The 23,159-nt window shown below is 38.8% G+C and overlaps 1 protein-coding gene across 2 annotated transcripts in view; it reads right to left on the reverse strand.

Annotated features, from left to right (window-relative positions):
* Nucleotides 1–23,159, reverse strand: part of FREM1 (FRAS1 related extracellular matrix 1) — a 175,258-nt gene that overhangs the window by 37,859 nt on the left and 114,240 nt on the right. Inside the window, exons 24-26 of one of the 2 annotated variants that reach the window (XM_066257282.1) lie at nucleotides 19,272–19,536; nucleotides 10,295–10,709; nucleotides 855–1,056 (exon numbers count right to left, since the gene is read on the reverse strand). In XM_066257282.1, coding sequence (XP_066113379.1) covers nucleotides 855–1,056; nucleotides 10,295–10,709; nucleotides 19,272–19,536 — 882 coding nt within the window. Of the gene's footprint in view, nucleotides 1–854; nucleotides 1,057–10,294; nucleotides 10,761–19,271; nucleotides 19,537–23,159 lie in introns of those variants that run through there. The other variant, XM_066257278.1, reaches the window with a different exon arrangement.

Below are 23,159 nucleotides of genomic sequence, written 5' to 3' on the forward strand. Positions count from 1 at the left end.
TTTAAATATCAGCTTTAAAAATCTCGAGAGTATATATTTAAAAGAAATTAAACATTATTGCAACTATCTTAAAACTTATATGCAATGAACTTAAATTAGTCTTTAAAGTTTACTTTGAGCCCTGACCAGATAGCTCAGTTGGTTAGAGTGTTGAACTGATACAAGGTTGCAGGTTCCATCTCAGGTCAGGGCACATACAAAACTCAGCCACCAATGAATGCATAAATAAGTGGATCAACAAATCCATGTTCCTCTCTCTTTCTCTCCCCCTTCCTCGCTCTATCAAATCAATCAATAAATAAAATTTAAAAATAAAGTTTACTTTGTCTCAGAAATATTGTGCTTTAAAGAAAATATAAAAAAATAGAGGGAGAGTAGAAGATACAGTAATAAAATCTGTAATTTTATGCCATCCTCTTTAGTGGTATATTTTGATCATCATTTTCATAAAGCAGAAGTAAGATATAATCCAGAGAAACCATTACACACAAAACCCCCAAAATTTTAAAAATAAACTGACATCATTTAGAATTTATAATCGGAAAAGTTAGTCACAAGTATGAATTTGGCCCCGACACTGAATGTTCCTCTGAATATATTACAATCTGGCTGTTTCTTACAACAGCACATAAGGAAATATTATATCAGTATTTGGTTCTCCCACTCAAGATGAATTTAGGAAAGCTCAGCTTCAAACTCTCTTTTGCACCAATATTGATTTATAAACTGCATCTATCAGTAAGCCCTAGAGAGTGTTAACCAAATGGGGCTGCACTTAATTAAATTACTTTCTAGCATTGCCAGCCGCTGGGTATTTTAAAATGAGCAATTACAAGGATTAAGGAAGGCCATACCTGTTGTTGTGTTCTGCAGATGTCCATGTTGGGGGCCTCGTAAAATCTTAAAGATGATCTGATCATCATCAGTGTCAGGGTCAGATGCCTTCAACACACGGGAAGTGATGTAAATCCCATAGTGGCCATTTTTCAAGAGTCCCACTTGAGAAGGTGAATGCAAGTGTATGATGTGGGGAGCTGTTCTGTCCAATTGGTCCACCTAAATTGTCAATAATTACATACAAGTTGATACAAAGACTTCTCACGCCTAAGAGGTCTTAATGGTTAACAATGACAAACTTTTCTGAATTTCATTCAGATTCCTTGTCCTCTTCCTTTATTAATCTCTACTGAAGACTGTCTTGTTCTCAATATCTTCAGTGCCTTTAACAGAAGTGGACTTTCCATTGTGAATTTTGACCCAGCTTTATTTCTTTGTCTGACTCCTCCATTATAATTTGAGCTCTCCCATTCATTCCTTACACCTGGCACAGGGCCTGAATCAAAGCAGGAGCTCAAGGAGTATTTGTTTAGTGAATATATTAAGATTGACCCAAGAATTGTATTGCAAACTTAATGTTAGCTCCACAGAAAGATTCCCCCATTTTCCCAATGGGATTTAGAGAAACTGAGTTATAAGGGTTTACAAATGCATTGAACACTTTTTTTTTGTCATGGATTTATTTAAGTGGCAAAAATGTTCAATAAAAATAGATATGCCTCAGTAAGAAAAAAGAAGGTAATTATTTATAAGGATTTGTGTATCTTTCACTGAGCATGAGAACATGTAACAAAACAGGTGAACTCAATTGTGAAGATGGTAGATGGGCAATTACTCATGAGTGAAAGAAGTGTACAGGTTCAAACACTGCAAAAGGCCTCATTCAGGTGTGGTATGGAACACAGTCCATCCTGTAAGTAACTGTAGTATGTTGGAGACGGAGCAGGTTTAGACAGATTAGCACAATTCACCACCACCGATACTAGAAAATAGGTATAAGAACATTACCTTCTTTCCCATACTCCTAATCATTCAATTCTTAACTTATTTACCCAAAATGTTAAAAAGTAAAGAATAAGTGTCAATAATAACCATATACACACAGATATACACACACACATATACATACATAAGCACATATAGTATATGATGTATGTATGTATATGATGATGTAGTGAACTATTATTCAGCTGTTAAAATAAGATGAACTGATAATAATCTCCACAACTTAGTTATAACTGTTTAAAAAACGTTTTTTGTTTTGTTTTTGCAGAATAGAAGACAACTATAATACCACTTTTGTTCAAATAAAGCACATATATATATATGTTTGTATAGCTATATATAGGCACAATTGTGGTAGCATCTGCACAAACCTATACATTTGTCTGGAGTAGAATAATTCACCACTCCTCCTTTATGTATTTCTATGTGGAATTTTGTAGCAATCAAATACTTTTTCCTCTCAAGTTGGCACAGTCATTGTTGATTAACAATAATAATTACAAGAAGTTGAAAATGACACAAATGAATGGAAGGCTATATACCAAGATCATAAATTGGAAGAATTACTATCATTAAAAAGTTCATACTACCTAAAACAATATACATATTCAATACAATCCCTATCAAGATCTCAATGGCATTTTTTTTTCATGGAATTAGAACAAATAATTCTAAATTTTATATGGAGTTATAAAAGACTCCAATTAGCCTAAGAAATCTTGAGAAAGATCATGCTCCCTGATTTCAAACTACACTACAAAGCTACAGTAATAAAAATAGTATGGTATTGGCACAGAAACAGACACACAAATCAGTGCACCAGAATTGAGGAAGCCCAGAAATAAACTCATGCTAATACTGTCAAATAATCTACCCACAAAGAGGCAAGAATGTACAATGGAGAATAGACAGTCTCTTTAATAACTGGAGCTGAGGAAACTAGACAGCAACTTGCAGAATAAAAAGAAACTAGACCACTATCTTTCACCATATAAAAACTAAACTCAAAAGGGATTTAAGACTTAAATGTAAGACTTGAATCCATCAAACTAGAAGAAAACATAGGCAATAGCCACTTTGACATCAGTCTTGGCAATTTTCCTTAAATTCATCTACTCAAGCAAGGACAACAAATCTAAAAAATAAACAAATTGAACTACATCAAACTAAAACTTTTGAACAGCAAAAAAAAAACAAAAAACAAAAACAAACAAACACCACCACCAAAAAAAAGGCAACCTACTGAATTGGGGAAGATATTCACAAATGATATATCTGAAAAACAATATGATTAAAAAATGGGGAGAGGACCTAGGTAAACATGTCTCAAAAAAAAGACAGGCATACAGCCAGCCAATAAGCCACATGAAGAGATGCTCAACATCAGTAATCATCAGGGAAAGGCAAGTCAAAACCATACGGAGCTAGTTATCCCCTCACACCTGTCAGATTGGTTATTATGAAAAAGACAACAAATAAGTGTTGGTGAGGATGTGGAGAAAAGGGAACCCTTGTACACTGTTGATGGGATTGTAAATTGGTGTGTCCACTATGGAAAACAGTATGGAGATTCCTCAAAACAATTAAAAATAGAACTACCATATGACCCAGCAATTCTACTTCTGTTTATTTATCCAAAGAAAACAGAACAATTAATTTTAAAAGATATATGCACCCTCATGTTCAATGCAGTATTATTTACAATAACCAGGATATGGAAGCAGCCTAGTTGATCATTAATAGATGAATAAATAAAGAAGATGTGGTATATAAGAAATGTAACTCGCCCATAAAAAAATAAAATCTTGCTATTTGCAACAACACTGATGGACATAGAAGGAATTATGATAAATAGACAAAGACAAATACCATATGATCTCACTCGTGTAGAATCTAAAAAACAAGATAAATGAATAAACAAAACTAACTAGAAATAGACTCACAGATGCAGAAAACAAACTGGTGGTTGCGAGAGAGGAGGGCAGTGGGGGATGGGCAAAAATGGTGAAGGGGATCAAGAGGTACAAGCTTGCAGTTATGAAATAAGTAAGTTACCGGGATGTAATGCATAGCATAGGGAATATAGTTAATAATACTGTAATAACTTTGTACAGTGACAAATGGTTTCTAGACTTATCATGGTGATTTATGTGGTACACATGAAACTAATATAATATTGTATGTCAACTATACTTTTTAAATTTTGGAAAAAAATCATAAACATATTGGATAATGTTTGGAGGAACAGGCATTTTATATTTTGCTAACAGGAGAGCAAATTGGTGGAAATTTTCTAAACAGAAGTTTAGCATATATGTATACTGACCTGTAAACATACTTTGATTCAGAACTTTCACCTTTTAAAGTATATCCTCCAGAAATAATTAAATGCGTACACAAAACTGTTATCTATGGATGTTCACTAAAATATAATTTATAGCAGCAATTAACAAAAAAAAATTCCAGAAAACATAAAAGCCAAACAGGGGATTTATAAACCATCTCTACCTGAAACTGAATGCAATGCAGCCTTTAAAAGGTGTGTTTTCAAGGAAGAATTACTGACATGCAAAAAACTTTCATAACATAATGAAGAGTGGAAACGGGCAATGTGCACAATAGTATGGATAATAGTGTGCTATGTTTTACTGCACAGAATGAAAGAGTGGAAGGAAGTCACCAACCATAGTTATCTTTGAGTGGTATGATTGTGAATGATATTTTTTCTTGACTTTTTCTGTAGTTTATGAATTCTTTACAATAAGTAATCATTTTATAAGTTGAAAAGCAACAAACATTTTTAAAAGCTACAGTCCTCTTCTGAAAGGTATAGATGGCACACTCAGAGCTGTGTAGTTGGGCGGCTGGTGGGGAGTCATCGTGTTCAGGGTCTTTTGAGTGGAGATGGTACTGTAGCTATGGGGGCCAGTGGGACGCTTGATCAATGTCAGGAGAGAAAAAATAAAAATACTTCATGCCAAGAAAAAAAAATTTTAACTGATAAATAGTTGAGTGTAGATGCATTTTTAAAATATAAATGTTATGTTTTCCTGGAAAACAAAGGCATTACAAGAGAAATGGACACCTGCTGTGACATTTTTAAATGTTAATATCTAAACTCTGGTTATAGGGTTCCCTGTAGTATCTTTGATCCTCCTTGTACTAGAATGTATCCTAGTCTTATTAAAATTCTAGATTCTTCAAAAGCAGGCTTCTGCTTCAGTATACCAGAAGCATTTTAAAATATTGGAGCAGAAGACATTGTTTTGTTTTGTTTTTTGAAGTCTATATTCACACTAGGTCATAAAGCAAGATATGATCGATACATATAAAGACATTTAAAAATATAAAACAAGGCATATAATTACTGTTTTAAGGAGTCATGTATTAGAAGGTTCTTCACCAAGATAGAGAATGTCCTTGGCCTGGAATATTCAGAGGATTTTATGAAGGGAATAATAATCCCTGAAAAGTGGCTAGGATTTAGGGAGGATGGGGAAAAGATAAGGAGCTCATGGGGGAGGGATGTATCAGTTATCTATTGCTGTGTAAGAAATGACTTCAAAACGTAGTGACTTAATGCAACAATGATTCATTTATAAAGAAGAAGGAGGCCTGGCCTGTGGTGGTGCAGTGGCTAAAGCATCAACCTGGAATGTTGAGGTCGTTGGTTCAAAACCCTGGGCCTGCTTGGTCAAGGCCCAAGTAGGAGTTGATGCTTCCTGCTCTTCCCCCACTCCCCTCTCTCTCTTCTCTCTAAAATGAATAAATAGTCTTTAAAAACAAAAACAAAGGCCCTGGCCGGTTGGCCCAGCGGTAGAGCGTCGGCCTGGCGTGCGGGGGACCCGGGTTCGATTCCCAGCCAAGGCACACAGGCGAGGTGCCCATTTGCTTCTCCACCCCCCCCCTTCCTCTCTGTCTCTCTCTTCCCCTCCCACAGCCAAGGCTCCATTGGAGCGAGGATGGCCCGGGCGCTGGGGATGGTTCCTTGGCCTCTGCCCCAGGCGCTAGAGTGGCTCTGGTCACAGCAGAGCCATGCCCCCGAGGGGCAGAGCATCGCCCCCTGGTGGGCAGAGCAGTCGCCCCTGGTGGGCGTGCCGGGTGGATCCCGGTCGGGCGCATGCGGGAGTCTGTCTGACTGTCTCTACCCGTTTCCAGCTTCAGAGAAATACAAAAAAATAAAATAAAAAACAAAAACAAAAAAAAAACAACCTTGGCCTAGCCTATCTTCCATGTACTAAGAACACTTACATTAACCTGTAACTGGATTAAAAGAAGAAGGTTATATCTTCTTATGATTACTTGTATTGAATTTACTGAAAATCTCAGACATACCCAAACCACAGAAAGCTGTGTTGCTGGTCCTGTCTGTCTCACTTCCAGCTCTGTCCCTTTTTAAGGAAGATAACAGAAATCCTTGCAGCAAGATTACAGTATCTTGGTCAGACAAACATGATTTCCTACAAATTCAATGTCAGATTAGAACCTGCTCGCGTTAGTAAAATACCTTTAAATTTTGCGCTTAAATCCAATAGCTTTGCCCTCGGTTTCTGATATTGAAACTGTGAGTAGTACACCCATACTTAAGACACTTAATTGGACCAGTTCATCACTCAGTAGTGGATGACATTGTATTGTCTTGCCAGAAAAAGTTCTTGAAAATAAGAGACTGAGTAGGTCACTTGCCCTGCACTGCTAGGGGCAGATGGTTAGTCACTCCCTAAACTGCTTGACCTCTCTGCTCAGAGAGACCAAGGAATTCGGAGGACTTATGAGAGAAAATTTAAGGCTTTCTTTGTGAGGTTTTTACACATAATAATTTTGGGGGGGGGAGCGAGGAGGGCAATGAAAGCCTTATACTTTGATGAAAAATAATCTTTATAACATATATCCAACATTTTCCTATCAGTAAATTCTGAAACTTCCAAGAGATCAGTATCTCACAATAATCATGATGAGATACTTTGTGAAAGTCCATTGGTGTTGGGAGAGACCTCATCTAAGTTCTAGTACTTTCTTCAAACTCTATCCTCTTTTTCCTCTGTGCTCTGGAGTGCAGGAAGAAACATCTATGCATGCATGCAAAATTGATAACTACTACAAATTTGCTGCCAATAGATCCAGAAAATGATTTCTAGTTGTAGTGTTCAGGATATTTCTCTACCTAGAGTGAGGCATCAGCAGTCAATAAAAAGATTTTAATAGACTGAAGAATGAGATGAAATAATAAAAATACAACAATAAAAACAGAGTAAGAAATAAAACACTATAATTTTACTATGCACAAAGTATTTTTTATTGATTTTAATTTATTGTGTGTATATAGTTTCAAGTGTCCCACCAAATATATCTCCCTCCCAACCTCCGTGTTCCCCTCGACATCCTCCTTGCCCCTTTCCCCCAACGCCTTCCCCCCTTCCCTCCAGGATTTGCTGTTCTGCTCTCTATAACGCTGTTATGTATATATATGATAATTTTACTAATCTCTTTCCCTTTCTCTGATCCCATCCTCTCAACCCTTTCTCTCTGAACACTGTCCCTCTGGTCCCTTTGATCCCACCTCTACCTCTATTCTGTCCCTCAGTTCACATTGTTCATCAGATTCCTCAAACAATGAGGTCATATAATATTTTTCTTTCTCTGCCTGGCTTATTTCACTTAATAGTTACCAGGTCCATCCATGTTGTTGCAAAAGGTAAGATTCCTTCTTCATGGCCGTGTAGTATTCCATTGTGTATAGGTACTACTGCTTTTCAATCCACTCATCCACTGGCGGACACTTGGGCTGTTTCCAGATCTTGGCTATTGTAAACAATGCTGCCATAAACATGGGGGTGCATATCTTCTTTTGAATCAATGATTTGGTATTCCTAGGATATATTCCTAAAACTGGGATAGCTGGCTCAAAAGGCAGTTTGATTTTTGAGGAATCTCCATACTGTTTTCCACAGTAGCTGACCAGTCTGCATTCCCACCAGCAGTGCAGGAGGGTTCCCTTTTCTCTACATCCTCTCCAGCACTTATTCTGTGTTGTTTTGTTAATGAGCACCATTCTGACAAGTATGAGGTGGTATTTCATTGTGGTTTTAATTTGCATTTCTCTAATGATTAGTGATGTTGAACATTTTTTCATATGCCGATTGGCCATCTGTCTGTCCTCTTTAGAGAAGTGTCTATTCATTTCTTTTGCCCATTTTTTGATGGCATTGTTTACCTTCCTGGTGTTGAGTTTTACAAGCTCTTTATAAATTTTGGTTATTAACCCCTTTATCAGACGTACTGTCAAATATATTCTCCCATTGTGTGATTTGTCTTTTTATTTTGTTCATATTCTTTTAGCTGTGCAAAAGCTTTTTAGTTTGATATAGTCCCATTTGTTCATCCTGCCCTTTATTTCACTTGCCCATGGAGATAAATCAGTAAATACATTGCTACAAGAGATGTCAGAGAGCTTACTGCCTATGTTTTCTTCCAAGATGATTATGGTTTCACGACTTACAGTTAAGTAAGTCTTTTATCCATTTTGAGTTTATTTTTGTGAAAGGTGTAAGTTAGTGATCTCATTTCATTTTTTGCAAGTACCTGTCCAATTTTCCCAACACCATTTGTTAAAGAGACTGTCTTTACTCCATTGTATGCTCTTACCCCCTTTGTCAAATATCAATTGTCCATAAAGGTGTGGGTCTTTTTCTCGGTTCCCTATTCTGTTCCATTGATCTATATGCCTATTCTTATGCCAGTACCAAGCTGTTTTGAGTTCAATGGCCACAAAGTATTTCTTATATACTGTATCAATGATATCAAAACCTCTCTCTTCTTCCAGTACATCATAATTTCATTGCATTTTCTGGAGCTCCTGAGTGCCAAAGACTCCTCCAGCACCCATTCTGTGTTATCACAACTCTCCACTACTCAGATCCATCTTAGAAAGAGATGGTGATAGTTTGTTTTATATGCCAACATAGCTGAGCTTTGATGCCCAGTTATTTAGTCAAACACTAGTCTAGATGTTGCTGTAAAGGTATTTTTTTTTTTTGGTATGATTACATTTACAGCAGTAGACTTTGAATAAGGCAAATTACCCTCTAAGAATGTAGGTGGGCCTCATCCAATCAGCTCAAGGCCTTAACAGAAAAGACTGAAGTCCCTTAAAGAAGGAGAAATTCTACCTCCAGGACTGCCTTTGGACTCAAGACTGCACCATCAGCTCTTGCTGGAATTTCCATCTTGCTGGCCTGCCCTCCAAATTTTGGACCTCCAACTGTATGAGCCAACTCCTGAAACTACTGAATCTCTCTCTCTCTCTCTCTCTCTATATATATATATATATGTGTGTGTGTGTGTGTGTGTGTGTGTGTGTGTGTGTGTGTATATATATATATATATATATATATATATATATATATGCATCCTATTGGTTCTGTGTCTCTGGAGAACCCTGACTAGTACAGAGATGAAAGAGCAAGAGGAAATTATCATTATTTTGCATGATCAGGAGGTATCCTGAGTAAGAGACACATATATCTTTTTTGCTGTTGATGGAAGGGTGTAGAACAGGGTGAACTACATCCAAAAAGAGCAGATTCAAGCCTTTGAGAGCCAGACATACTTGATGTGTTTTGACTAAAAAAAGAAAAACACATTATGCCCTCCTAGAATCGACATCATAGTCAACACAAATGTGGCAGTACAGTATCATAGAAAGTATACCAAATTTGGGATCAGAAAGATTTGTGGGTTTTATGTATATTTCAACAAATTATTTAACTTCTAAACTTCTGACCATCTAGAAAATGGAAATAAAACACACCTCAGAGGATTTTTATGAGAATGGAGATATGTAAAGTGGGCCTCACTTACACTAATCATTCAAAACAATTGCAGCTGCTGCAAATATCATTCTCATCCTCATTACACATGTGCTACTGATGCTTCTTTGTAAGTTTTCCTGTGTTTAGGTGAAAACCATTAAGATGGACAAGTAAGCATCATCATAATAGCATAAACAGTATAACGGTAGTTCTAAGATATTGAAAATTTAATACATCTCAGGCAATATGCTGGTGCTTTAAATATCTAATCTTATTTAATTCTCAACACAATGCTATAAGATATATTTTTTCAAAGAAAGAAAAAGAGACTCAAAAGACCTAAAGAATGCTCTCAGGGTCACACAGCTAATAAGTGACAAAGCAGAAGTTCCAACTTAGGTGTGTTTTTTGTGCCTTTCTGTATTACCTACCACTGACTCTTAAGGTCAGTCATTATCTGCACACAGGGACCACATCCATTTTGTTCATATTAATATGCTTGGTGCCAGGCATGCTATAAACCACAATACATATTTGAATAGAAGAAGGAAGAAAAGGAGGAAATATTTTTCCTTAAAGTTGTTTTCTGCACACCTGTGGCAAAAACAACAACAACAACAAAACTTATTTTTCATACTTGCCTGGATGGCGAAGGAAACAGGTTCTTGCCACACTCTCCCATCCACAACAAAGCCTTGGTTTGTCATATCTGTGGCCACAAAACTAAAGCGGTCAATCCAGGAGTCCCCTCCTGAGTGCCTGTAGACCACAATTCTGCTGTCTACATCCTGCTGAGTGAAGTTGTGTTGAAGCAGCACTGTCCCCTGCAGGTAGAGCTGGCCATGTTGTGGGAGCTGAGCCAAAAGAAAGGTGAGGTTTTCCACTGGAGTGTCAGGGTCAGTCAGCTGCAGGAGGTCAGGGGACAGCAGGCCTGCGGCCCCTTCGGCCAGTCTCAACCCCTTGTTCCTAGTCAACACTGGTAGGGCTCTGTCCACAGTCTCCAGTATGATCTCAAACACCCCATGCTTGGTCTGCAGTCCATTGCTGACAATGAATCTGGCAAAGAGAGGCAAGGCAGCCTTCAGCATGGATTTCTTGTGTCACCATCTACTGAAATGAAATGATAATAACACACACCTTTACTAAAGTATATGTCGTGTTGGGACTCTAATGAAAAATCAAGGGTTTTCAGAAGGACCCATTCTGTTAAATGAGTTACTAGGTAATGCACAAATTGCCCACTCCATACCCAAAAGTATTTTCTCACTAACATTGATTATAGACTTGAGGTGGAGCAGAAAACAGCTGCCAGGGATATTTCTCAGACTCAACAGGGCTCTGTGTAGTTCCTTGCCTCAAACAGGAACTTCCCATTCAATTAGACCCATTGCATCAGTTTGAAGAGAATACTCATTTTATACATTTATACTTTTGCAATTGTATTTTCTTTTCAGGAATTAAACAAGCTAAACATTTAAGTTTGATCATTGGAGGACAATTCAATCAAGTGTTAAGAAGGCTGAATTTGGCTGATTCACTGTATTTGTATATCTGTGGTATATTTCCTAAGGACAGGTCACATTACTCAGCCACATAATCAAGCCCAACTCAACTCTCCTTTCTGGGCCTCATTTTCACTCTTTTGCAAAGTAAAAGATGGACCAAATTCTTGCTAGGTGCCATCCAACTCCAAGATATCATGTAATGCTCTATTCCCTTACTTTTCCCTATACTTCTACATGTGCCCCTTACAAGGTATGTGGAAGTTAGCATAAACAAGAATTACTTCCCTGCTTTAAAAAAAGAGAGAAAATTATAGCAGAAAGTTTCAGATATGTGATCGAGATCATAAGGCAGGTAGGAAACAGAGCTGAGTCTGGAGTTCAGGTCTATGGACCCCACACCTTCTGACCCTACAGAGTAATTAACAGATGCTGGTTAAGTAATCCATGAAGAAAGAGTGGTGGTGTCTGAGCACCATGGCAAATTATAGAGAAAGATGGAACAATATAAATTCAAGGTGAACAAAATCTCTCTCAAAATCTCGCATTTGTGACCATAGTGCACTTCTGATTATATTGGCCACTAAATCAATATATTGATTATATTGAACACCCACCACTGCCAATCTCAAAGTGAAACTAACTTAATCTTTAGAAAACTTTAATGTGTAATTTTTATTTTACGGAGAATTGATAATATTATGCAATTAAGCAAACAAAATGAGCTATTAAAACTCCAAAAAATTAGGCCCTGGCCGGTTGGCTCAGTGGTAGAGCGTCGGCCTGGTGTGCAGAAGTCCCGGGTTCGATTCCCGGCCAGGGCACACAGAAGAAGCGTCCATCTGCTTCTCCACCCCTCCCCCTCTCCTTCCTCTCTGTCTCTCTCTTCCCCTCCCACAGCGAGGCTCCATTGGAGCAAAGATGGCCCGGGCGCTGGGGATGGCTCCTTGGCCTCTGCCCCAGGCGCTAGAGTGGCTCTGGTCACAACAGAGCTATGCCCTGGAGGGGCAGAGCATCGCCCCCTGGTGGGCAGAGCGTTGCCCCCTGGTGGGCGTGCCGGGTGGATCCTGGTCTGGTGCATGCGGGAGTCTGTCTGACTGTCTCTCCCCGTTTCCAGCTTCAGGAAATAAATAAATAAATAAATAAATAATAAACTCCAAAAAGTTAGAAAATCACTCCTCTCAAAATGAAATCGACAAAGACCCCAAAAATGTACCTCAAAATAATTTTGGATTTGTGTTATTATTTTTTTTCATGTATTATTGTTGCTAGTAATATTCATGGAGGACACACTCTTACTTTTCATGAATGTAAAAATTTCTAAAAAAAATATTAGCTGAATAGAACATTAAATTATATAAGTCTTGCCTTGGAGGTTCTTATTAATTTATCTAGGTTAGCTTTGTTTTATTTATTTTTTAAACTTTTCTTGAATTTATTGGGGTGACGTTGGTTAATAAAATTATATAGGTTTCAGGTATACAGTTCTATATTACATCATCTGTATATTGTATTGTGTGTTCACCACCCCAAGTCAGGTCTCCCTCCGTCACCATTTTTCCTCTCTTTACCCTCTTCTACCTCCCCCCACCCTAAAGATTCTTTTTCTAACTAGAGAAGAAATGGGGTTTATATTTGACTAAGTTCTGTATTCTTTGCAAAATATGTCTTGCCCTTTAAGGTTTGAGGGCTGTGACTTCGCTTGAACGTGAGGGAACTTGGAACCAGGCTGTCTGAGCACAGGAGTGGACCAGCTCGCCCGCAGCCAAGGATAGGGAAGAGCAGCTGGACTGAAAGTGAAGGGAGATGAGTTTGGCTGACCCTGATTCTGCTGTGAAGGCGAGGCTAAGATTTTTGAGCTTTCTAATTATCTAGTTGATAAGACTGCCTTCAAGGAAAATAAGATGCACAGATAAAGGAATCCATGTCCAAAAAGTTTAAAATGCTAAAGAGAAATAAAGCAAATTAAACAAATTGCAACATTTCACATCCTTACTTGTAAAGAGTAGAACCTGTTCCCCCACCCCCACAGCATTATTCTGCAGTTTAAATAAGAGTACTGAATTACCTTTAGAATTGCAGATTGAGCAAAATCACCTTGATTCCTTAGAACAAAACCATCAGTCTCCTTTTGTAAATCCGACCCTTTGATAAATATATTCTAAGCAAATAGGGTAATTTTACGGCTGGTTATTTTTTTTTAAGTAAATAGAAGCGCACCCAGAAAAATATCTCTTCAACTTTTTATTTATTAGTCACCTTGACAGTTTCAGAGACAAAGTAATAGGCATTTTAGGTATAAAAATCGTGATCCATTTCTCAGGGAAATCATTCAAGGGAATGATGCCTTTATTCTGTTGCTTTTCTGTTACTTTTTCATATGCCCTCCCTGGAGCCTAGCATCTGTCTAGAAGTAAAACAAGGAGGAGGCTAGGCACTCCCTCAAGCATTTCCAATTTCCACCTTACCACTTAACCTACCAGAACCTCCTTTCATGCCTCCTCTTTCGCAGATACAGTGGTTCTCTATTCCCTACCAGATCCCTTTATCAAAATGTGTCTTGAGGCCCGGCCTGTGGTGGTGCAGTGCATAGATCCTCGACCTGGAATGCTGAGATCATCAGTTCAAAACCCTGGGCTTGCCTGGTCAAGGCACATATGACAAAGAACTGATGAATAACTGAAGTGAAGCAACTATGAGTTAGATTAAATACTTCTTGCTCTCCCCACGCTCTCCTCTCTCTGTAAAAATCAATAAAGCCTTTAAAACAAAAATGTACTCTTGTGGAGAATTTGAAACCAGCCATTTATAGTTTAACACAAATTTAAGCCAAAGGGCATACATTTTAGTATTAGTATTAATTGTAGAATTAAAGACATTGTGGCCCATTCAAACATGTCAAATATCCACAGAGAAGGAAGGGGAAAGCAGGTGGGAGATGGGTTCAGGAGCCAGGATAAGTGGGAGCTCCAGTCACTGCCAGGGGCTCCAACAGAGGCAGCCATTTTGAGTGTCAATTCTGACTTTTCTCTCTGGACACTGAATTTTGACAATGCCTGACCAGGTCCCCAAAGCTCAGTCTCAGGATGGCTGCATTTATCTGTGAGGGTGTGACACTATGCGAGGGCACCTATGGTCCAGGCTGTCTGACTCTGGCTCCTCTCTGCCTAATGATGGGGATCTGCTCACGTGGAAATCAGCAGCCTGACATCAGACAGATGGGAACGAGGACACACAGAGCAGGGACCACAGAAGAGAAAGAAATATGTTTACTGAGGCCGGTGTTCCCGCCTGGGACACAGAGGCAGCTGTCTGCATTGACCTAAAAGCTAATAAGCCAGTGGTGAAAAGGATGTAATTTCTAAACATGACTGGATCAAACACATCCTTCACTTTCACAGGTAACAATGCAAACTACTCACAGGCAGAGAAACACTATCAGAGAGAGGGAGACCGGGTGAGCCGTCATGGTTGGCTTCCCAGTCAAAACATGCCTAGCAGAACAAGTGGAACAAGGTCAGCGCTGCCCGTGTCGGCAAAGGTTAACCAGATGATCTTCCAAGCGCTCCCCTCCCTTCCCCCAAAGACACCCTCCAAATACATTCTCTAGTTTTAAAACACCAATGCCGTTGCTATGGTGGCACCCATCCCAAGGTTAAGACACTGGTGGTAGCGACGTAGCAGCTCCTCCTGTGGGTCTGTTCTGTTTAATTTCCTTTATTACATGTCCCCGAGAAGAGACACAACCAAGATGACCATTGTTCTAATAAAATTTGGGGAATGACTCTCAGATTTGTCTGGATGTCTGCCTGGTCTGATTTCACCATTACCATGGTGCTTTCAAGCTTTCTGCATTTCCTGGCAATAGAGTTGGCTGAAGAAGCTGCCATCTGTCATGGCATTTAAAGGATAAAAATGGAATCATAAATAGAGCCAGTTCCTCAGGGGGAAAAAAAAAAAAAAAAAAAAAAAAAAAGTCCAGCCGGCATGTCAAAATGGAGGGCATTAGCATGTTCTTTCAGCGCAGGCTGCCAGCCGCTGAAGTCAGCTTGCTAATCACTTGGTGTCATCTGTCCTAGCATGTGCTGCCAAATCTTTCTTCCAGGCCAGCAGCACCAAACAATGCTGGAGAAATTTATGATTCACAAAATATTTCTGCAGAAAGTAAAATCTGATCATTAAACGACCCTCTCGCCCCGATTAATTAATGCTGCCATACCTGACATTGAAAGGAGAGCGGGGACAATCCTCTGCCACAGAATTTATCTCTTCTACCCAGCCAAATTTCTTGCCAGATTTAACAGCAAGCAACATAAATTTAGGTGATTAGATTGGTTGCATATATTTAATTTTTAAAAAGCACCATGATCACACTTTCATTAAAACAGGCTTTTTCGGCTTTGGTTTAGTGCCACTTGACAAATAAGACAGCAGACCATGATTGGGTTAGGAAAATGACAAGATTAAAATGAGGGTCTTGGGCAGATGCTAAGCTCTACCATTATAAATATGTAAAACTGCTGGCCAAGCATCAGAACGACACTTTGAGGAGGTTCCTTCGCACAAATGCAGATTGTCCACAAATTATTGGTACAATGAAGTATGATGGAAAGAACTCTCCAAAATGAGATCTCAGCCCAGATGCATCTCTGATGCTCAGTTATTTTATTCTAGGTGACTTTCTTTGCCTGTTGGACCCTCAGTTTTCTCATCTATAAAATGGGAACAAACCACCTCGTTCAAGGTGGAGGTGTAAGGAAATGATATACAAAAAAGGGTCTAGTACACTGCCTGATGCATTGCAGGAATTCAAGCAATACTATCTTTCCTATATAAAAATGAAAGTGTTAAACTCTATCATGCATTTGACCTTTGTTTATTTTCTTCGGATAGACCTGTTGCCTAATCTTGAGTCTTTCAAATATCACCTTCGTAATTCTTCCCATTTTCTTGTACTACCTGTCTCTTATTACTTAAACTTTGCTTCATACCAACTTACCTTTTTAGTTAAATAAATGTATTTAAAAGAAAACCTTTTAACTACTGAAAACTTAATTACAATAAATAATACAAAAACACATAGAAGGAAAGAATATTTTCAATTCTAGCTAAATACTGTTGCCCAATGACTTGGAGCCTGAGGCTTGTACTCTGTTAAAAAAGGAAAATAGTAAATATTGAAAAGCTGTTCAGAACGTATTAGCACAGGCCTGAGACTTCCTTCTGGCAATAATCCGAGGCATGGAAAAATCTAAAAGGGAGTAGCTTCTCTCTCTTGATCCTCTTCTTCCTGGGCCAGCCTGTTTTATTTTGCATCTTTCTATCACTGGTGGTACAAATCACTCACTTTGGGAAATAGAGCCACAGACTTTTTGCTAAAAGAAAATCTTGCTCAGAAGTAGTCCAGGGTGCAAAACAAACCATAGAAAGAAAACACAAAACAGAACAAAGTTCTATTAATAAGTTGGGATGAAGGCCCAGAGCCCCACCAGTTCAGCCCCTTCATGTTCTACCTCTGGGAAACCCCAAGAGGGCTTCTGAAAACTCTCAGGACTCTTCAGAAGAAGGGACTAGGCCAGCCCAGTGATTGCTAGTCACAACTGCATCACACTTACCCTAAGAGCTTATAAAATACAGATGCCTTAGATAGGACTTACCAAAATCACCTCTCTGCTGTGAGGCCCAAGAATTGGTATTTTTATAAATCTCCTAGGCAACTCTCTTGAGAATCTAGAAAGTTAGAAATTGCTGGGATAAATTATTTTTTTGTGTGTGTGACAGAGACAGAGAGTCAGAAAGAGGGACAGATAGGGACAGACAGACAGGAAGGGAGAGAGATGAGAAGCATCAATTCTTCATTGTGGCACCTTAGTTGTTCATTGATTGCTTTCTCATATGTGCCCTGATGGGGTGGGGGGAGCTACAGCAGAGCGAATGACCCCTTGCTCGAGCCAGCGACCTTGGGCTCAAGTTGGTGAGCCTTGCTCAAACCAGATGAGCCCACACTTAAGCTGGCAACCTTGAGGTTTCAAACCTGGATCCTCCGCATCCTAGTCTGATGCTCTATCCACTGTGCCACTGCCTGGTCAGGCAGGATAAATGATTTCTAAAGTGTCATCTAGTAAGACTCTATGGATGTGAATTAGGAAGGTTTTACAGCATCATCAAATGAGGAGATTTTGTTTTTCAATCTTAATTCATCACCACCATCTGATTAATAACAAACATTTATTTTTTAAACATCTTTACACATTTATACATTGAATTCTACAGCAGGGTCACTGGTGTCTCCAATAAAATTATTAGTGTCTTCAGTAGACTCTCTTGTGGGCACTTAATGGGGAGTGGCAATAGAAAGAGCTAAAAGTTCTAGAAACAAGCATAAAATCAAGAGCTCTAAATCTGGTATACATAGATTAAACCAAGAAGCAACCACACTCCATTAGTTAACGGGGAAAAAAGAACAATCTTCATTTTAACTTCTTTCCTCCCTTAAGATTATGCTTGGTGTTGTAAAGATCAGAGGGGAAAAGGGGCCAAGGAAAGAAGGTAATAAAAAACGACAACAGCAGTAGAAATAGCAGCTAATAATTATTTGGTTTTTCTTACATGACATATATAGTTTCAAGTACCTTAATGTGTATTAGCTCATTTCAAGCTCCCAGAAACGCTGTGAGGCAGGTACTGTGAGCATCATTCCTTTTCTCAGAAGAGGAAACAGGAGCGCAGGCAGAGGCATGATCTGATGCGGGCCAGTGGAGGCAGGAATTGCAAGTGAACGGATGAAGTAACAGAGGCAGTGACTGACCTCAAGCCTGTGCCCCATCAGTTATACTGTACCACTTCTTGAGCAAAGGAACCAGTGTGAAAAGGCATCCCCATGTCCTGTGTTTTATTTAGTTAATGACTAGCAACGTTCAAGCACTGAATTGGTTATGAAGATATTGATTAATCAAATGACTATCAAATGATTATCTGCTTGTTAAGGATGTTTGTCAAGACAAAAAAGGTATTAGTTCAAACTTCCCTGAATTTTTTTATTTAACAGTTGAACTGTCCCAAACTTAATTCTAAATGCTAAAAGGACCAGCAACCATCATCTTTGCTGACATTTCAACACTGTTTATCATAACAGACATATTGAAGTTAGATAGAGAAAAGTGTATAATAGAGTGGTATCAGAACATGAATGTATTGGTACACTTTACAATTTATGAGGAACCACTGAATAATATAGGAGAATGCTACATTTATGTTATTTAATAGCACTCTTTTGAAGGGTGTATTCTACATGGTGAAAATTACTCAGAATCCCTGTGTGTATGACAAATGAACCAATGCTCTCAGGGCCTCTGTCTTAATTGGTAAAACTCAGGGTTGGATATGGACCATGGTTCCCCCAAAGGCTAGTCCAGGACTTCTTGGTTCTTATCCGAGCCCTGAAGACCTGTATTTCTATCAAGGGCTTTAGCTTTGCCAGCTATGAGAACTGCTAGCTGATAGACCTTCTAGAGTTTCTCCAGCTTTATGTGACTGGAAACAGATTTCAGTATTTTAAATGAACGTGGACTTTCATTAATGTAATATCTTTGCCTTTACACCAGATTGTTATTCATTCCAATGATTTATTTGATATACAATCCTTGAACAGGTGCACAGCTCCCAATTATAACATTGTTTCTATGGGGAAACATAATCCACTATATGACAACATGATTTATGACCTAGTTACCGAAACACATTGTGTCACAAGACAGTACCTGCTTATGCCAAATGTTTACTAGTAAATCCATTTTCCTCATATAGAAAAACATAGCCCCCCAAAAGTGGTAAATTCCTTTTCTATGTCTCTCCTTCCTTAGATGGTATCCTCAGGTCTTCACACGCCTCCTCATGAACAGCTTGCTTTTAAATCTGCTTTTGTGTTTATTTTTAAACAATCTCTGATTTCTTGTCTTGCTGCTGTCATTTTAATTGTGCACTTTAACCTTTATATGGTGAGGTGGAAGAAGAACACAGAGATACCAGAGCTGGAAAGGGATTCATTTCCCCCTCCTTCTGCCTTTCTAAGCATTAATTCAGGGAAGGGATTCGGAAACATTTCCTAGGAGCTCACCTGAATGTATCACTGGGGACAGGTGCCTTCCTTTTGTGTACGTAGCAGACTGTCTTCCCTGCTATGTCCATTTGGCTGAAACTTGTAATGGGGACTCCAGGGTAGTGGATATACTCCAGCCGGCCATACCGCGGTGGGGAGGTGATGACGTACAGCAGCTCCTCGGGCCTGTCTGCTCCATCCACAGCAAGGAGGGTAGAGGTCGTCAGGAAACCTCTGTCGCCTTTAGGCACCACAAGTGGTTTGGCAAGGATGACAATATCACCTGCATGGCAGAAGAGGTTATGGTCAAAACCCCAGTTTAAAAAAATAAAATCTCCAAGGTAAAAACAAAGGCCAAACTGTGCAGAAATCAAAATGAACATGATGTACAAAGGTTTATAGAACTATAATTAATGACAGAATTAGGCAAAAGCTATGAGAAGATATTACACAGAAGAGAAAACACATATGGCCAATAAAATACAAATAGATACTCAATCTCAATAATCGTGGAGATACAAATCAAGATCACAGTCAAGTTGCCATCTCATAACCCATTAGCAAAACTGTAGAAGTCTGATGATGACAAGCATTGAAGGGGAGGTGGGTCAAGAGAATCTTTCATATAATTCTGGTAAAAGAATAAATTGGTACACAATTTGGCATTATTTTGTGAAGAGGTGACTATCACATATACTCCTTGGTCCGGTGACTCCGCTCCAGCTGTGTCCTGGAGATAGGCGGGCACTGGCACCCCAGAGACCTGTACCAGAAAGGTCACCGAGGCGTTGTTTGTCATTGAAAACACTGGAGATGACCCAAAAGCCTTTTTCAAAAGTGAATATATAAACAAACTGTGGTTTATTCATACAATTTGAATCTCACACAATAGCAAAATGAAGGAACTACAGTTACATACAACAACACAGATGTAGCTTACCAACATTTGTTAGTTTTGTAAGCAAGTCCCAGAAAACCATAAACAAAAAGAAGAAAGTAATTAACACAAAATTCAGGATGGAGGATGGGAAGAGAAGAGTGGTTGGTTACTGTTAATATTTTAGTCCTTAAATCATATGGTGGTTGCACAGGTGTTTATTATATATTTTAAAAAAGAATGAATGGATGAATGAATGTATGAATGGATGAGGCAGAGTGGGTCACACATGGACTAATGATTCAGTGGTACACAAAATAAGAATTGTAATCCAATTTTGTTCATTAAAAATGATCATATTTAAAATATAGAGCTTCTACTATGTGCCAGGCACAGGCCAGAAAGCTCTTACATCAGTGCATCAACACTGTAAGTAGGGTATTACCATATTTCCTGGGTTATAAATGAGGAAAATAAGGCAGAGAAACGATAACTCGTTAATTAGTATGCAGTTAAGAACAGGTGGAGCTAGAACTGGTACTTAAGCCATCTGAATCGAGAGCACAAACTTAACATAATACTCTTTAACACATAGAGATTTCTTATACTTCACATTAAATGGGTGAATATACAAAAAAAAATGTGAGTGCAGTTAATGTCAAACCAATTCTAAATTAAAATTTTGGAAAGATAGTTCCATGAGGAAATAAAAATTTAAAATAAAATATTGAACAGATATAACTTTAGACCAGTGTGTCTCACGAGGGACCATTCTACCCCCCAGGGTACATTTGGCTATGTCTCAAGACATTCTTGGTTGTCATGACTGGGAGTTGATTGTATTGGCTTGTAGTGCATAGGCAGCCAGCAATGTTGCTAAACGTCCTACAAGGCACAAGAAAATTCACTACAATAAAGAATTATTCATTCCAAAATGCCATTTAGTCTTTCTGGTATATTATGCTTTTAACACAAAATGCTCTGCAACTAGAGTCCAACGTAGAATCAATGACCATCCTAATTTTAATCAAAACCTGAGCCCCACACGCTTCAGAGGGAGTCAAGATGCACATTCAGAGCAGTAAGAAAATGAACAAAGGAGGGGAAAGAGAATCACCCACATGCAGTTTCATCAGGAGCAAGATTGCGTTCTGCCTCAGTGACATTTTTAAGCACTGAGAATGGAGTAAAGACAACGGTAGCTGATGTTCTCCTAAACTTCTCTCAAAGACCCCGCATCATTTTGGCCACACTGCAAATCAGGAGACACAGCACAACTGGAGGACCCCGTGTTATTTATAATAGCTCCCAAGTGAAATTAGTCCAAATGCTCAATATTAGAGTCTAACAATTCAGTGTAGTTTTACTTAGAGATAACAGTCATGGTTATCAAGTTATGCTGCAAATTGAGAAACCACATGATAGGTAAAACAATAACAAAAGACACAAAAACACTATACAGATATGAAACACTATAAAAAGAAACAAAGAATAAATTCGGAACTTCTGAAATTCAGAACTTCTGACAATGTTAGCATGTTAATGTATTCATAAATCCTTTTAGAAAATCAACACGTGTCATTTGAGGCAGGCTGGTGAAGCAGACACCCTTATTTCCTTGTCCTGCTGGGCACACAGCTAGTTCTTATTGCTCAGCCTCCCATACCGTAGACTGTAATTGCAGTTCAGCCACTGTGATATGAATAAGACAGGTACCCTACCTCCAAGTCTCGTACACAAAATCCTCTCATTTTCCTCCATATCTCATTCTCGGAGTGACTCCAAGGCCTTCAGAGATGAAGGATCCTCTAGCTAGAAAGAATCCCCAGGTGGCTCAGATCAGAACCCTCCTCCACCCCACCCCACTCCCCAGTAATGCCTTGTGCTGAGGCAGTGAGAAGACAGTCTATCCTACACATTTGTTGTCTGTTCTAATGTGTTCCTTGTATTACAGTTTGCCTGGACATGTACTCATGATGAAAAAAATCGTACTTTTACAAAGAGAAACATCTAGTTTATCTGGTAGTCACTTATTAGACATCTTAACAGAAAACATTTTTACTACCTGTGCCCTGACCAGGAAACAAATGAATAAAATATAGTATTGCCCTGGCCAGTTGGCTCAGCAGTAGAGTGTCGGCCTGGTGTGTGAATGTCTGAGGTTTGATTCCTGGTCAGGGCACACAGGAGAAATGACTATCTACTTCTCCATTCTTCACCCTCTCCCTTCTCTCTCTCTCTCTCTCTCTCTCTCTCTCTCTCTCTCTCTCTCTCTCTCTCTTCCTCTCCTGCAGTCATGGCTCAATTGGAGCAAGTTGGCCCCAGGCACTGAGGATGGCTTGATGGCCTTGCCTCTGGCACTAAAATAGCTTGGTTGCTGAACAATGGAGCAATGGTCCCAGATTGACAGAGCATCACCCCATAGGAGGCTTTCTGGGTGGATCCCATTCAGGATGCATGTGGGAATCTGTCTCTCTGCCTTTCCACTTCTCACTTAAGAAAATATATATATATATAATTATATAGTTCAAAATAAACAGCTCAAAATCAAGCTGTCTTAAAATTTGTTTTAAAATTTCAGGAAAATGCAATTTTAACATTCTCAAGAGATAAGATTTTTTTACTGCACTCAAACATACAATTTAGCCCTGAGGTTCCTGGCAGCCAAGGCAAAAAAAAAAAAAAGCAGAGCAGTCAGCCAAGCATGTACAGAGGCTCTAAGACTATTCTTTGTCCTGGGAATACATAGATCCTAGACTACATACATGAATGAAATATGATCCTTAGTCTCCTCATGTGATCTCTAAGCAAAAGTGATATTTGAGGATCGAGGGCTTATAGTCTCCTTTCCTTTGAAACTTCATTTTCAAGTAACAATTTATTTTCTGATGATAAAACACATTAATATGGCAAATTTTACTTAAAGCAAAATACCCTGACAGTTAAAGTAGCATATGCAGCCATGTTGTGGCTGGATTTCCAAAAGGCTTTTTGAAATACTAAAAGTAACAAATATATTGGCTACTCTC

The sequence above is a fragment of the Saccopteryx bilineata genome, chromosome 2 (genome assembly GCF_036850765.1).
Source record: "Saccopteryx bilineata isolate mSacBil1 chromosome 2, mSacBil1_pri_phased_curated, whole genome shotgun sequence".
NCBI classification, from domain to species: domain Eukaryota; kingdom Metazoa; phylum Chordata; class Mammalia; order Chiroptera; family Emballonuridae; genus Saccopteryx; species Saccopteryx bilineata.